This window comes from Macrosteles quadrilineatus, unplaced genomic scaffold (assembly GCF_028750875.1).
Source record: "Macrosteles quadrilineatus isolate MER2022 unplaced genomic scaffold, UCM_ALF_1.0 Scaffold_2__2_contigs__length_208266976, whole genome shotgun sequence".
Classification (NCBI taxonomy): domain Eukaryota; kingdom Metazoa; phylum Arthropoda; class Insecta; order Hemiptera; family Cicadellidae; genus Macrosteles; species Macrosteles quadrilineatus.
Window position 1 is genome coordinate 79,326,728 of NW_026542595.1, and position 15,259 is coordinate 79,341,986.

Genomic DNA, 15,259 nt, shown 5'->3' on the forward strand with positions numbered 1-15,259 from the left:
TACAATAGTACAAATAAGAGTAAAAAACGGCCAACATCAGTGCAATAAAACACAACAGCATGTAAACCCACATCAAATGAGTGAATAATAACTTCCAATGTAAAATATTTCACCAATAACTTTTGACTGAAAATAGACTAAAGATTTAGACTGCAGTTCAATAATAAATTATTGATAGGATTTGGTCATTACAGGAACTTAAACTGAACACAGAGTATAGGCGGATAAGATAAATTTTTACAACAGTTTTATAAGTAATTACAACAGATGAATTATTATTTCATGTACATAATATAAAATAGAAGATAACTGTACAAACAAGTACGAGATCAACACATGGTGTTATCATTGTCTTGAATCTTCGGAACAGAATCCTGCAACAAGTCCAATCAAATCAAATATCTTTCAAAAATGAAATAACAAAATAACAGAAAAAATGTTTTTCAGACAAATTTGGATTTACATGAAAATACATAACATGCTATGGTAAATTTACTCCTTTAGTCGTCTTTTTTCATAGCGAGAATGAATTTCAGATGAATTTTAGGTTCATTTTTTAAGTAATTAAAATAGTCAAATAAATTTAAATAAAATAATCATGTCAAATTTTGAATTAACGTTATGATGTAGGGTTGAATATAATTATTTTAGTTGCCTACATAATTGGATAAAACATTGAACTGAGGATAAAATATACGGCACCTCACTTGATTTTCTTCTAAAGGCAATGTTTTTAAAACTTGTGCTGTTATAAACTAGGAATATTTAAATAAATATTCAAATGATGAATTGAACTATTTCAACTATAATAATTAAGGTTAGTTTTGTTCATGGGTTAGGATTTTGAATTGTAGAACAAGGGGGGTAGCAGCTAGCTTAGGCCGGGCGCACACCAGATGCAGCACGGCACGACGTTTTGCCTTAAGGTGCCTTATGCGACCAGGTTTCTATTATTTCAAATGGAGAACGGCAAGGCAAGGCAAAGCAGCGCCGCACGACGCTTTGTACTGCCTTGTCAATTTTCGTCTTTCGGGCAAAAGGCTTGAGGCAAAACGATGTGCCCATGCGCGAGGATTGACACCACTGTCAAAAGCAGTGGGTACTTCTCTGTTGTGTTACCTCTTGCCGTGCCTTGCTGTATACAGCTCGTCCCTATCAGGCATGGCAAGGCGAGACAAATACGTTTCGCCGTGCCGTGCTGTTTAGGTGTGCGGCCGGCCTTATCATGAAGTGCAGGTAGCCCATAGAACATGCAAAAGAGACACTTAATACATAATATTTCTTCCTTTGGGGAACTTTGTCAGGTGTAGAGAAAGTGATAGGGTTTACAAAATGGCTGCTGTAATGGTATCATGGCTCTGTCATGTTCTATGGCCTACCTGCACTTCTTCAAGGTAAGCTAGCTGTATCCTCCTTATTCTGAATTCATATTCCAAAGATAAATAACTAAACTGAACAAATGCACAAGTTAACAAACTTGACATAGTGACCAGTAAAAAGCAATATTAAATTTACTACAAAAATATTAATTTGACATAACTATAAATGGTGATCATGGTAATATCGTGATCATTTACTGCAGTGGCCGAGACATCATAATCGTCATCCACGATTGCGACAAAATCCTGAATATTTCCACGGTAATAGAAATATCATCATTGTCCTCTGCAATCACGACCAAAAGCGGGTAATCTCCCCCGTCGTAAAGAGATTATCAAATAGTGGTTTATATTACCTTGTTACTGTCCGAAACAATCCATTGTAGATTCCTAAGACTTCATCAGGTCAGAAGAATGTCATTAAGTATTCCTCATGATGAGAGTTTGTCAAAATTTTAATAGTATACGAATAACATGACACAGAACACGGAATATACACAACGTGAAACATTTAATTAACGCTGGTCAAACAATTTTTGTTTAATATAGGTATATAGTATGTATTTGTTTTATATTCACCCACCTGAAAGTTAAGATGAGAAGGAGAGAAGGGATGACTGAGAGCAGGGTCTCGAGGGGGTGGCGCTCCCAGTGCATTTAAATGCATCAGCTGGTCTGTCAGCTGATTGGTGCTCTCCTCATCCACCACTGTCACAATCGCCCAGATGATGTCTGCAAACAGTGCCAAAAGGTTAGGTAACTGTTTGTAAATAAAAACGTCCAAATCTTTAACCAATCATATAACAGGTAGGGCTCACCGTAGCTGAAAATTGTACGAGCGGCACATCCATTGGGATTATCTCTATATAGTGTATTGCTGAATATGCTCCACAAAGTACAGTAGACTCCTTGTTATCCGGACTTCTCGGGACCTAGGCTAGTCTGGAAAACGGTTTTTCCGGTTAAACCGACGTCCCTAAAAACTCGTTAAAAAAAACCGTTTACTGTGATAATCGACTTAAATTTAGGAGAGCATTGTATTTAGACACGTGATCACTGGTCTCAAAAATCTGTCCTAAGAGAACAGTCGTTTCAGTACCGCCCACTTCCTACCGATCTAGTCCGGTTAAACCAATGTGCTGATAAAGATTTTCCAGTTAAAGAGATGTCATTTCCACCAAGTGTAGTCCGGTAAAATGGATGTCCGGTTAAAAGGTGTCCGGATAAGAGGGAGTCTACTGTAAAACAGAATTACGCGACCACAACAAACAAATTAGTTGGTGAGATTATTTTCTTCGATGGCTACTGTTTGTTATAATCTTGTTATAAGAGTTAAAAATCTGTAAACTAAAACTTAAAACTGTAGTTTAAAAGTAACATATTAGAATTCTCAAGTTAAATTTAAGGTAGGGCCTACCTAAGCTTTCTAAAAAGTTTGCAGAGTTTTCTGATCTGTTTGATGAATCAAAATCGGGTGTATTACACAGCCTGTGAAAATTACTCTTAAAGAAAATGCAGTGCCAGTGGTAACGCCACCTCGTAAAATACAATTTTCAGTAATTTATAGGTTGAAAAGGCAAATAAATTAAACTAGTGTACCTGTTGCTCGAATTCGAGGAATTGCTAAGTATTACTCTTGAAGTACATAACAGATCGATATAATCAACATTTATTGTAAATAGTGTTTTCTACAAATAGCCTTACTCATAGCCGCATTAGGTTTCCAGACACATTATGTGTCCAAAAGCCTAACAGCACGACTCCCTACCCCATATCGCCCTGAGCGATAGGGATCATTGAGATTCGCTCTAACCTTTCCTCTCCCCTTCATGGGCAAGTTTTCATTCCTTTTCTTTCTTAGGCTAGGATTATACTAGGACGCTGGCGTCCGAGAGGCTAGCGTCCCAAGTCGAGCCTATAATGACGTGTTTTGTGTTGGGATGCTAGCCTCTCGGACTGCCATTTTATTTCAATGTTTTGTCACTATTTGTTTATATCTATTTAAATAACATTAGGTTTACGAGTACCCAGATTTGCTGCTTTAAGGAGGCTAATATTGTGTGTTTTTAGTAAAATATTAATAGCTTAGTATGAAACAAATTGGCCAACTTTGACCAAAATATATCCATACACAAGCAAATTCCAACAGTTAAAAAAATTTTCTATAAGAATAACATGGGAATTTTTAATTTACACTTATTTGAATTTTATCCGTAACTAATAACCATAGAAAAACACTTTAATATACTTAATTATATGCTTTTAAGCTAATTAAAATTGCCTAGAGAGAAATATGACAATACCCCTTTTTACCCCATAAAACCCCCCGTTCCCAAGAAGGCACAAAATCGAGCGTCCGGTGGCTTTTTTAGCATCCGACGCTGGCATCCCTAGTATAATCGCCCCCATTTGATTTAATGCCCCGCTAGCGTCCCAGACGCCGGCCTCCCGGACGCCAGCGTCCTAGTATAATCCTAGCCTTAGTTTTTTTTTTTTTTTTAATGCCTGTATGTATCCCTGGGTTTTCCTATTTCCCTAGCTACGTCCCTAGCTAAACGTCTCTGTTGTTTCCTTGTCACTCATCATGTTTTATTTTCTCATCTATACACCTATCTTATCCAAGACTTCTTCCTGTTCTCTCCTATTTGTCTCCTAAAGTGAACAATTTATAAATACGTGACACTTGGTTTGTAATTCTCCACATCTACATTCTTCCTCATCCACCATGTGAAATCTTCACAAATTCACCTTGAAATTGTCCTTGTCCTGTGACAAACTGCGTTTCATAATGGCCCATCTCCCAATTTTGTTCCAGTCTCTTTCTGATGTTAGGTATATATCTGAACATTTACCTTTAAAACGTTAACATAAATCACTCTGCTCCCAATGCATTTGCCACTCATCTCCTTTCTTCTGTTTCCGATGTAGTCCTACCAGCCTCCTTATCTTCCAAAATCAACAGCTTTTGCAGCGATTATCCAACAGTCCTAAATTGATGTGAAATCTTCAGGCGGCTGTTGGAGAACACACTTGTATTTTGTTCTTGTCTACCAGTTAAAGGTCGTCGGCCTCCTCCCAGTGGCGGCTCTAGGACCTTGTCAAGGGGGGGTCTCCGGGGGGTTTCGAAGAGGGGGGTCCGGAAAAATTTTACATTTTTAAAGCCGTTTGGTGACTTTCTAAAGCAATTTTTAACGCCTAAAACTGTGTCCAATAATAGTCCAAAAACTCCCATTTCACCTGCTGTTTGTCATGAGCAAGTAGACATAAGTAGAGTAGAGTAGTATATTTTTTAAATAGTTTTTACCAATTTATTTAATAGGCCTAGATCAGATTTAGTATCCTAATAGAACTAGGCCTATATTAAATATGAATAGATTAATTCATAACTAAACTCAAAACATAACAATTAATCCTCTATTGTGATTTCTATTTTATAATTTAACTTGCACTTTTTAAACGTAGTTTTAATTTTTACTGCTCAATTTCGGAATTTTGGGGGAGGGGTTTGACCCTCTAACCCCCTCCCCTGCCTACGGCCTTATAAAACGGGTCTACACTGTATTGAAAATATAACTAACAATTAATAATTTAATAGTAAAAAATCCACGGCAATAAGGAGTAGATAACCAAACGGTAAGGCCTGTCAATAATTGAATGTTTAAATAAACATCCACGGCAATAACGAATAGAAAACCAAACCATGAGGGTAAGACTAATTTTTTCAAAGAAATTCTGCGGTCAATATTTTTGATCCCTTCATTGATAATCAGGCTAACTTTGTTAGTGACGTTAGCCGTCGACGACAACGAAATGCCGCCGTCCATTATTATTTAGGCCTACAACCCACGGCAAATTTACCCGTAATATTAAGACTAAGAATAAGTAACTATAACTATAATTGTCCGAGTAACTTTACCTATGGTTAGTTTACTTAGTTTTCGGGTTAATTAGGTTAGCCTATACTAAAACTACAGACGTAACTTATTGACTCAAAAATGCCAACTAACTAACTCAATCAATTAAGTATAACTATTAATAATTTCTACTTAGCTCTTTCAATCTTTAACAAACTACCACTGCCTTCCTTAGGCCTCCATCACTATCACTATCACTAAACACTATTTATCACAAAACAACAGGTCGTTTGGCACTAAACTTTAACTGAACTGTGGTCATGGACATGGAAAGAAGTGAGGTTAGTTTATGTTTATGGTAGTGACAGTGTGGATGATGGCTCCAGCGCTGCCAACATGGTTCTTCCTATCCTAATCGTGTGTGATGCAGAATTATCCAGTTTAGGGTGGCTACCCTGATTTATGAATGCGCGCGCAGCTTTGGACTCTGCCCCAGAGTCCCTATTGTAAAGCATTGGAATGACGTCATGGCACCCTCAGCGCAGTTAGGTGTTTCTACCATAAGACTACATGCATTGAGTTTGGGACGGAGGTGGCCGCCGTCCGCAATGCACATTATGAAAGCGACTTTCGCAAAACAGCCGTTACTGGATTCAAAATTTAAAACTATTTCATTTCATATTATTATCATATTGATTAAAGTACTCGTAAGTAATTGTAATTTAATTTAACTTACGATAGATTATTTTTTTATTACATAAATACAAAAAATATTGAGTTTTGAATGTTGTGGGGTCCAAATAGTTAAACTCATAGGACTTAATGTAGGCCGCTGTGTTTACGAATTGCGTTAATTTTTGCAGCCGCTGTACATAAAAGGCTTACTTATACCTTTGTAACTCATTCACATAAGCTGATTGCTTTGATTCTTGGTAGGTTTCATGAGCACATCAATACTTTATTTTTACTAGCATAAATAATGTACAGCATAAAAACTCAAAACTGAAACAAACTATTTTAAGCACTCATCCAATGTGTTAAAATCTAATAAACTGATTGACAGTATGTTACTGTATAAAACCAGGGTTGGAAGGTAGAGAGCGGGCCTGGAGGCGACTGACTAATGACAAAATAGTATCATTAACATAAGGGGAATGAAGGAGTAGGAAAGAATTCAATGACCTTGACAAGGTACTGTACGTACATTTTAAAGCCTTATTCAATACTGCCCAGCGTTGCCACATTGATTTGGTCAACTCTAGTTTCCAAATATTATTGTTCCAATAAATGTTAAATAAGTATCCAAAATATTCTTTGAATGATGTATTGACAAATTATTTATTGAATTTAAGAAATTATGTTTTGAAAAATATTCTTTGAATTAACTACACATTATTTAAACTGATAAGGTTCAAGAGATTGAAATAAGAATACCTACTAAAACTCCCCAGACAGGCAAAAATTGATTGGGACTGGTAAATTTTTTATGAGTTTTACTTTTGGCATTTTTGAAAAATTTTCTTAAATATTTTTCTTTCAAATAGAGGTAGGCCTATTAAATAAATTCTTAGTGCATGAATATTTTTATAACCTATTTTATACCACATATTCTTATAAAAAATACCCCGGATATATCCGTGAATAACTAGAAAAATGGCAGATAGGTATTCAGTTTCCTCAAGCCCTCTTTACAAATTTAGGCCTAACTCTTAAAAATAAAAATGGTAATGTTATTTTTCAGACAATACCGTATTTTATTACAAAACACACATTATAGCCTATGGCCAATTTTAACCAAATTTATGTTTTAGAAATAAGTTATGTTTATATAGAAAAATTTATGTTTTAAGAAGGACATTACTTAAGCTTATGATTTAGACAATAGACAATAGACAATAGACAATTTTCTTTATTTGTGATTTCTTTAAGAAATACAATGGCGTCAGAGAAATTCAGAATGTTTAACATTTAGATTGTTTTAACAGTTTACATTTTCTTTTGTGTTGAAAGTTCATAATTGGTCAAAAAATTCCTTAAGGGAGTACACCGGTCGGTCCACAAGCCAGTTCCAGAGTTGCTGTTTGAATTGGTTTCCTGTTGCGTTCTTGAGGTTGTTTGGAAGAGAGTTGATGATTTTTCGGCCAATATAAGAGGGTTTTCTGCTGAATTGTGTAGTGTGGTGGATCGGAAGGTTGTAGTCGGCTGCTTTTCTGGTGTGGTAGGAGTGAAAATTCTCATTTCTGGGAAGGTTAAGTTTTTTTGTGTACATGACAACTCCATGGATGTAGAGTGCTGTCACTGTTAGGAGCTTAAGGGATTTAAATGCTTCCCTGCAGCTGTCTAAGCGCTCAAGGCCGGAGAGTGCCCTGACAGCTTTTTTCTGGAGTACCAACACTTTGTTGAGGTTTGCTTCTGATGTTCCTCCCCAAGATATTAAGCAATACCTTATATGCGATTCTATTACAGCATAGTAAGCTGTCTTAGCTGTTTCCAGACCTCCTATCCATTTCATCCTCTTTATTACATGGACACCAGATGCAAGTTTTTTGGTCAGGTTGTGTATGTGGTCTTTCCAGGAGAGGTCTTCATCAATTGTCAGGCCCAGCAGTTTTGAGTTTTTTTCAACGGTTATTTCAGGAATTTCTTGGATTTGTTCATGTTTTCGGCTGAAATTTAACTGGGTTGTTTTTGATGGATTAATGGCCAGGTCATTTTGAAGGCAGTACTGCAGTGCTTTGTCTGTTGAGGATAAGATGTTGGAGTGTAATTCTTGTGGTAAGTCGTGCATAAATAGAAGAGTTGTGTCATCAGCGTACATTATTGTTTCACAATTGTCATTCCTAATAAAATCTGGAAAATCATTGGTAAAAAGGATGAACAAAAATGGGCCCATGACTGAGCCCTGGGGCACTCCCCTGTTAATCGAAAGTTGTGTGGACCTATGTACAGATTTTCTCCCATTTGTGTTTTGCTGGATTTCAACAATTTGTGTACGTCTTTTCAAATAGCTTGCCACCCAGTCTTTGGCCATTCCCTCTATTCCTAGGGCTGTGAGTTTCCTTAGGATGAGATTATGGCCCAGGCAGTCAAAAGCTTTGCTGTAGTCAAGTAAGACTGTTGATACATATCTGCGTGCTTCTAGATGGTCAATGATTTGTTCGATTAAACTAGTTAGAGCTGTGGTGGTGGACCTCCCTTTGAGAAAACCATGTTGGTTTTTAGTGATGAGATCATTGCTTTCCAAGTGACTCAGCATTCTTGACAGAGCGACCTTTTCTATTACTTTTGAAAAGGTTGATATTAATGAGATAGGGCGGTAGTTTTCTTGTTTAGTGCGTGAGCCTTTTTTTGCTCACGCACTAAACAAGAGTTCTTACTTTAGTACGTAAGAACGTTCTACTTTAGCACGTAGTATCTGATGTTTTGTTTTATAGCTTCCTCAGGTTCGAACATTCGACTCAGAGTATCACTCACAATGTTTTGGGTGCCCCTACAATGTTCGATCTTGGCAAAAGGAAATTGTGAGAGTCGTAGTTTCCATCTAGCTAACATTCCGACACTTTTATCGCAACCCATCACATACGTAATAGCCATGCAGTCAGTTTTAATGACAAATGGTCTGTCTGCCAAATAATCTTTAAATTTTTCTAAACCGAAAAGTACGGCAGCAAACTCCTTTAAATACATGCTATATCTAAGTTGGTTGTTTGAGAAGGTCCGACTCGCAAACGCTTCCCGGGTTCTTAAGTAATTTAGAGAGACGTTCACATAGAAAATGTATGTGTTTTTTAAGAAGGACAGTATTAAAGCTAACAGTGTTTCTGCACAGGTCGGGAAAGTAGCGTGAACAGGATGGTTACTTTACAAACACCAACTAGTTTGTCTACAGAATACAAATTTTATAATCTGTCACCCATCCAAGAAGGGATAAAGAAGATTTTAATCCAAGGAAATTAAAGTTAAGCACCTTCTAGTGTAGAACGCTAACTAACCTCCAAAGTAGGAGCCAGTTGGTGTTATCATGCGCCACTTGCTCTGGAAGATGCCAGTCTGAGCGGGGCTAGTCATGGTGAGGCACAGCTGGGTGGCTGAGGTGGGGGTCAGCGGGGGCACGGGCACCCGCTCAGGACACTGGAGCAACGTTCCCCCTGCAAATTGCAGACAACACCCACTGGGCCATGGCTCGTCCCCATTGTTCTGCACTTTCCACACCTTCTGAAAACTAATACTACACAGTCAGTCGGGTATAGTTATGTGATAGGCCTACTTTGAAAAAATTCACAGCCATCATTAAGTTTAAGGCTAGTACAATTAAATTATTACACATCTAATGCTTTGGTAGATAGTTTGCCTAACTGTCCATAAGGTTTCATGCTCACACTTGAAAGTAAATTAATACAATAATTAAAAAACAAATTGCTAGCAACGCCCACTGAATTGACCCAATTTCTTTAAACTTAGCTTTTGCTATCTCCTCTACTTAGCCCTGCTTTTTATAACCATGTCCATCATAATTTTGTGTTCAGTTAAAATACTTAAACTCAAACAGAGCATGTGTACTTTTAGGCCCAGTACCGTTACACATTGAATACTACAATAATTGGCCTAAGAGTGGACATATAGTAATTTTAAATGGCTACTGAAATAGATGAAACGCTTACTAACAACTGAATTTGTAAATTTTCAAATAATATAGCTTACACTGTGTTTGGAGGAACAGTACTATTTGTATCAGTTAACTCATCTCTCACTAACATCATGGATGGAAGCTTGAATGGGGATTCAAAATCGAAATATGAGCAAACGGCAGCCTGAAGATTCCTGAAACAGTTACACACATTGTTAATGACAGTAAATCATCGATATAGTAAAACATGCAAATAGCTTTTACAGTAAACAAATAGGCCTATGTTCAAATCACTCACACTTCTAAAACAACCACCTATCTTGACCTATCTGACATATTAATCAGCAATAGGTATTAAAATTCTATGAAAGCCGATGCCAGTTAAATGCAGGTGAGGTCTTAGTATGAGATGTCACTTATCTTGCAATCTGGAAACTTAAGCCAAAACCCATTGCATCTTTCTTTTTGCTCAGAGTAAATTAAGGTTTCACAAAACAAAAGTTTAAAAAGCTCTTTCTATGTACAGTAATGGGAATCTCAATGATGTTTGGGGAAATAAATAGCAATGACAATTTTTGCAATTGGAAATGAAAATCCTTCTTTATGAGGCGAACTTAGGACCTCAAGCAAAAGTAATACAACAAAATTGAAAAAAAGAAAATAGGTTAGATATACATATCGTATTTTGGAAAGTTATGTATAGGTAACTGAATTTTGAATATTACGTTGTACCGTATGTATTTATTGAACAAATACATATTATTCAACACCAGCCCAATCACGTTATATATTTGCAACGTATTCCCAAATTAAATATACATGCGAACGAGATCATCTTGAAAATTAAGAAGTTAAACGGGGCAAAGCCCGCGGGTTACAGCTAGTCTTAATATAAATCAATAGGCCTATTGCAATGTTTTAATTCACCCGACCGACCGAACTTGGGACTCTGACGATGATTCATGGTATAGACAATGACTTCAAATATGCACATGTTGACTTGTCGCCACTCCCCCACCCACCACCAACCCTTACCCCAATACTCCTTTCTCTTATGGCAGTCTCAGCTCAGCTTTTCAGCTCTCAGCTTAGTTTGATGAGTTATTACAAGTTATTTACGTGAATATTGAATCACTGTACATTCAATTTGCACCGTATTAATTAATAACATATATAGTAGGCCTACTTTTGATAGGTTTTAATATTTTTTTACATTAATTGGTATGGATTTAATTATCAACAATTAAAACAGATTTTCATAAAAAATGTAAGTGTTTTAATCCCTGATTCCTGACTCTAGCAATTTTGTAAGGCGGTACCTATATCCTTTAGGTCTGTTGTTGGGATTGGGAATTAAAACGCAGATAGCGGGACGCAACTTTGTATAAATTTATGTTTTTTTTGGGGGGGGGCCCTGACAACATCCCGCGCCAGGCACCAATAAACCACGCGACGGCTCTTTTCAAGTGTATTAAATTATGTTTAGCTTAATTATTAGGAGCCATTTTATTAACCCTTCAAGATGTGTTATAAATGTACCTGTCTCCTCACGCCAATTTTTGGATATTATTTAACTATTAACTTATTTCTCAGTGCTATAGGCTAGTGCAAGCAATTTTAAAATCAATATTCATTGTGTTCATTTCAATTTTTTCTAAAACAAAAGTTGGTAGTCTAGGTCTAAGGTGTAAAAAAAAACAAAAAAAACAACTTCATTATACCCAAAACGTTGCCTCCCTAATTTTAATATTAGTTAAGCTAAAAATTGTACTTTCCTGTTAAGGGGAACATTCATTATTATTTATGATTTCTTTTCGATAGGCCTATATCGATATTTTTGTTTTCCTATACGATCCATATTCCATTCCATCTGTTTTAATATCTTCAAACACATTTAAATTACAGACATAGCAAATATGTCTAAGCTATACTTGGTTAAATAACCGAGTTATTGAATTATAGATCGTATTAGAGAATAGGATTAAGAACTAATCTTATTTCGCCAAAAATAATAGCCTACGGTATATATTGGATTAAGAAATGAAACTATTCTAAACTAACCTAACATAACTAACCAAACTTGCTGTAGTCTAAGTTACCGTAGAATCCTGTTTGATAACAGAAAAGGCAAATGGGGCAATAGGCATTCAAACGGGATTTTGAAATGTTACAGCAAGTTTGGTTAGCTTAGAACAGTTTCATTTCAATATAGCAATATTTTTTTATTCTTTGTTGATACTGAACAATATTTATTTATCATAGTTGTCAGCTGATAAGTTTAAATTTGTTAATATCAATATATCGAATAAAAAAATAAAACATCGATACCGTATATTGAAAAGAAATTATCGATAATAATGAATGTTCCCTTTAACTTAACAGGAAAGTAGGTAGGCCTACCCTAAAAATTTCAAAACTCTTCATACAGCCTTGAATCTGCATAAAGCCTACCTAACCTGCTTTCCTCTCATGCCTAAATAAGAACTGATGATATACTGTACTACTTTGTCTGCAATGATCAACCAATATTTGCATTTATAGATGTCAAGATGCCTGAGATGTTTCCTAACCTTTGCATTCCAAACGCCTTTGATTAATATAATGAATATTCATCTTTTACTCATCTCCTAGCCTTAAGTAGCCTTAGTAACTGTACCCATATAATTTTTTTAAGGCGATGCTAGGCTACCTTTCAACACTTGCCCGATAACTTAACTTATGCCTTCATTTAATTGAGGGAAAAACCTACCCTCATGGATGAAATTGCAATAACTTAACATTGGTAACAGCATACATTTAGCTAAGGGCAACACACACCGGGCTTCCATCCATCTGCAGACATGTGTCTCTGCGCACAGACGAAAATATCGCTACCCAGCTTATTAAATGGCTAAACACACACCTCGTCTGTCGGCACGTGGACAGTATTTTACAGCATTTCCCCTAGTGTTTTAATTATACAAAAACAGTCTGCAGATAACATATAAACTAACAATTCATTTCCTTAGAGGCCTAGGCTAACCAAAACTTTTTAAAGCTTGAGTCGGACAATTTAAGTATCTGGTGTAGGCTAACCAGAGCCGTGCGAACAGGGGGGGCCACCGGGGCAAGCTGCCCTGGGCTCCATGGCTGAGGGGACGCCACACAGCGGCTATTTGTATTAACATAGTAACAAAATATGCGAATGCGACTATTACTGCTGGTGGGGAAGGGGGCGCCATGACCATGTTTGCTCCAGGCGCCACCAACCCTAGGGACGGCCCTGGGTGTAACCCCTGTTGGAAATTTCTAAGACTTGATGACATTCATACCGGTAGTTTAGACCTAAATTTTACTATTTTCTATTACCTGTAGGCCTATTAATAAGAAGTCAAGGTGATGCATAGGCCTATAAGTTAATATTAAGTTAGGCCTAACTCTTGTTTACATGCAGCTAAGGCTAAGCCTACGTCAAACATAATAAACAGATTAATACGTTTTAGGCTCTATCAATTACTTCCGATAAATAAGTTAATTCATAACCTTTCAGCCAAGGGCCTTGATTTTTATGAAGCATAAGGTTGACCTTGTTTACTTACCAGTTATTCATGTCCAAGAAAAATGTTGCTGTTGAAGCATTGATGTTGTCTCCTGCTAATTTTTGAAGTTGTTGGATAAGTTCGTCTTTATCTGAAGTTCCCATACAGCTAAATTGCTGTAGAAGGGTCTGATCAACCAAATCGTTATCAACATCCATGTTAGTAAAAAATGTACAATTTCTTGATTACAAATTTAGAATTAGGCTTACTTTTCATAGGCTAGGTAGATTTGAATTTTGGCTGCTGCTATACAAAATTTATCTTCATGTTACTAATGAGGAATTGATTAATTTAAGATGGATATTAAGTACATTTTTTCTTATAACCTGAAAACAGTACAAAACAAAACTATGACTAATGCAAGATTGAGACCTGACTGTTGAAGTTTAGTTTGTAGTCAAAGTTACACAGCTGCAAGAATCAATGCCAATATGATAAAATAATAGTATTTCGTAACTGTCGCATTGCATATATATGTCACATGAGTGAGTGAGTAATGAGTTATTGACTCTTAAACGTCTAAATAAAACGTTAACATTCAAATCAAACCCGTATAAATTTCCAGATTATAATTATCCCATCGAAACTCGAAAAATTAAAACGTTACAAATCTGCTTGGTAAAAAATGTTTCAATTATCGAAAGATAAGCTTTGTTCGTAAAAAGTTCTTAGAAGGGTCGTTGGTAAAGTCAATGTGCCACCACGACAACCCACCACCACCTCGAATCGAACCTCGCGGTGTTTTAGTCAGGTCAGAAGTGACAACACTGACAACCCATCACCACAAAAATTCCTGGAGAGTCCCCGTCTAGATGTCCCCGGAGCCCCTCGACAAGGTGCCCCCACGGGCCACGACAACCCGCTACCTCAAACTCCTTTATGGTGGCAAGTTGTCGTGGTGGCCCCTTATCGTGGCGGCACCTAGACGCCCTCCCCTGTAGATCCGTCACCAGTATTATTTATACATAGGGTCATTGTATTGTTTACTATTTATTTATTGTCATCAATGTTAAAATTATGTCATACTTTATCTATTCATAAACCATTGTTTCTTTTTTCTTGTACAGTAACCAAAGTTCGATTTTGTTTTAAATCTACCCTGTAAAGTCAACTTATTAGGAAAACATCCATGCATAAAAATATGTTTAGACCCATCCCGGGCCGAATTTTCCTCAACGCATCCCTGGGCCGACTCAAGAGCTGTACCCTCGTCTCAGCAGTAAAAAAATCTGTATGGTAAATTCTACGCGTTAAGTATTGTTAATGCACGGTGCACGCGAGACGAGGGGACAGCTCTTAAAATCGCTCCAGCCAGGGGCGACATCGAGCTAATTTTGGCCCTGGATGTATCTACGTTAATCCTAATGCTTCAAGGTAGTAAATAAAAAAAAACTAAGCACCCTGAAATTAATATCTTGTATTTATTAATTTGTTTCCTAAACACGAAACAATCGGTTGAATTTAGCCCCTCGAGGGGAGATTAAACCCCTCTCTGGTGAGTGGTGCGTCCCTTCGTTTGCCTGCCATTTTGCTTGACAGATATTACGAGTTCGCAGGACTGTCTTTTTATATCTAGCTTCAGTACCCGTGCTTCGCAACAAGAAGATGTACTATACCGTATGAGAAGCACGGGTACAGAACTATACCGCCTAATCCAAACACTACTTGTTAAGTACAGTAGTTAGAATTTATAAAAAAAAACCACCAAATTTATACAAAAAAGAATAATCTACATTGAACTATCTTACTCTTAACATTAAAATGTATCAATGACATAATAGTCATAACTTACGGTTATAGAATCTTTCTTTAATTCCATAA

At 36.7% G+C, this 15,259-nt stretch overlaps 1 protein-coding gene across 1 annotated transcript; it reads right to left on the reverse strand.

Annotated features, from left to right (window-relative positions):
• Window positions 1–230: 230 nt before the first annotated feature.
• On the reverse strand, window positions 231–13,821 carry LOC128986468 (protein ILRUN). The gene is made up of 5 exons (XM_054406855.1): window positions 13,439–13,821; window positions 9,935–10,054; window positions 9,226–9,455; window positions 1,963–2,111; window positions 231–374 (listed from the first exon to the last, which is right to left on the reverse strand). The coding sequence occupies exons 1-5, from the start codon at window positions 13,594–13,596 to the stop codon at window positions 330–332; spliced, it is 702 nt and encodes a 233-aa protein (XP_054262830.1). The 5' UTR covers window positions 13,597–13,821; the 3' UTR covers window positions 231–329.
• Between the last annotated feature and the right edge of the window lie 1,438 nt (window positions 13,822–15,259).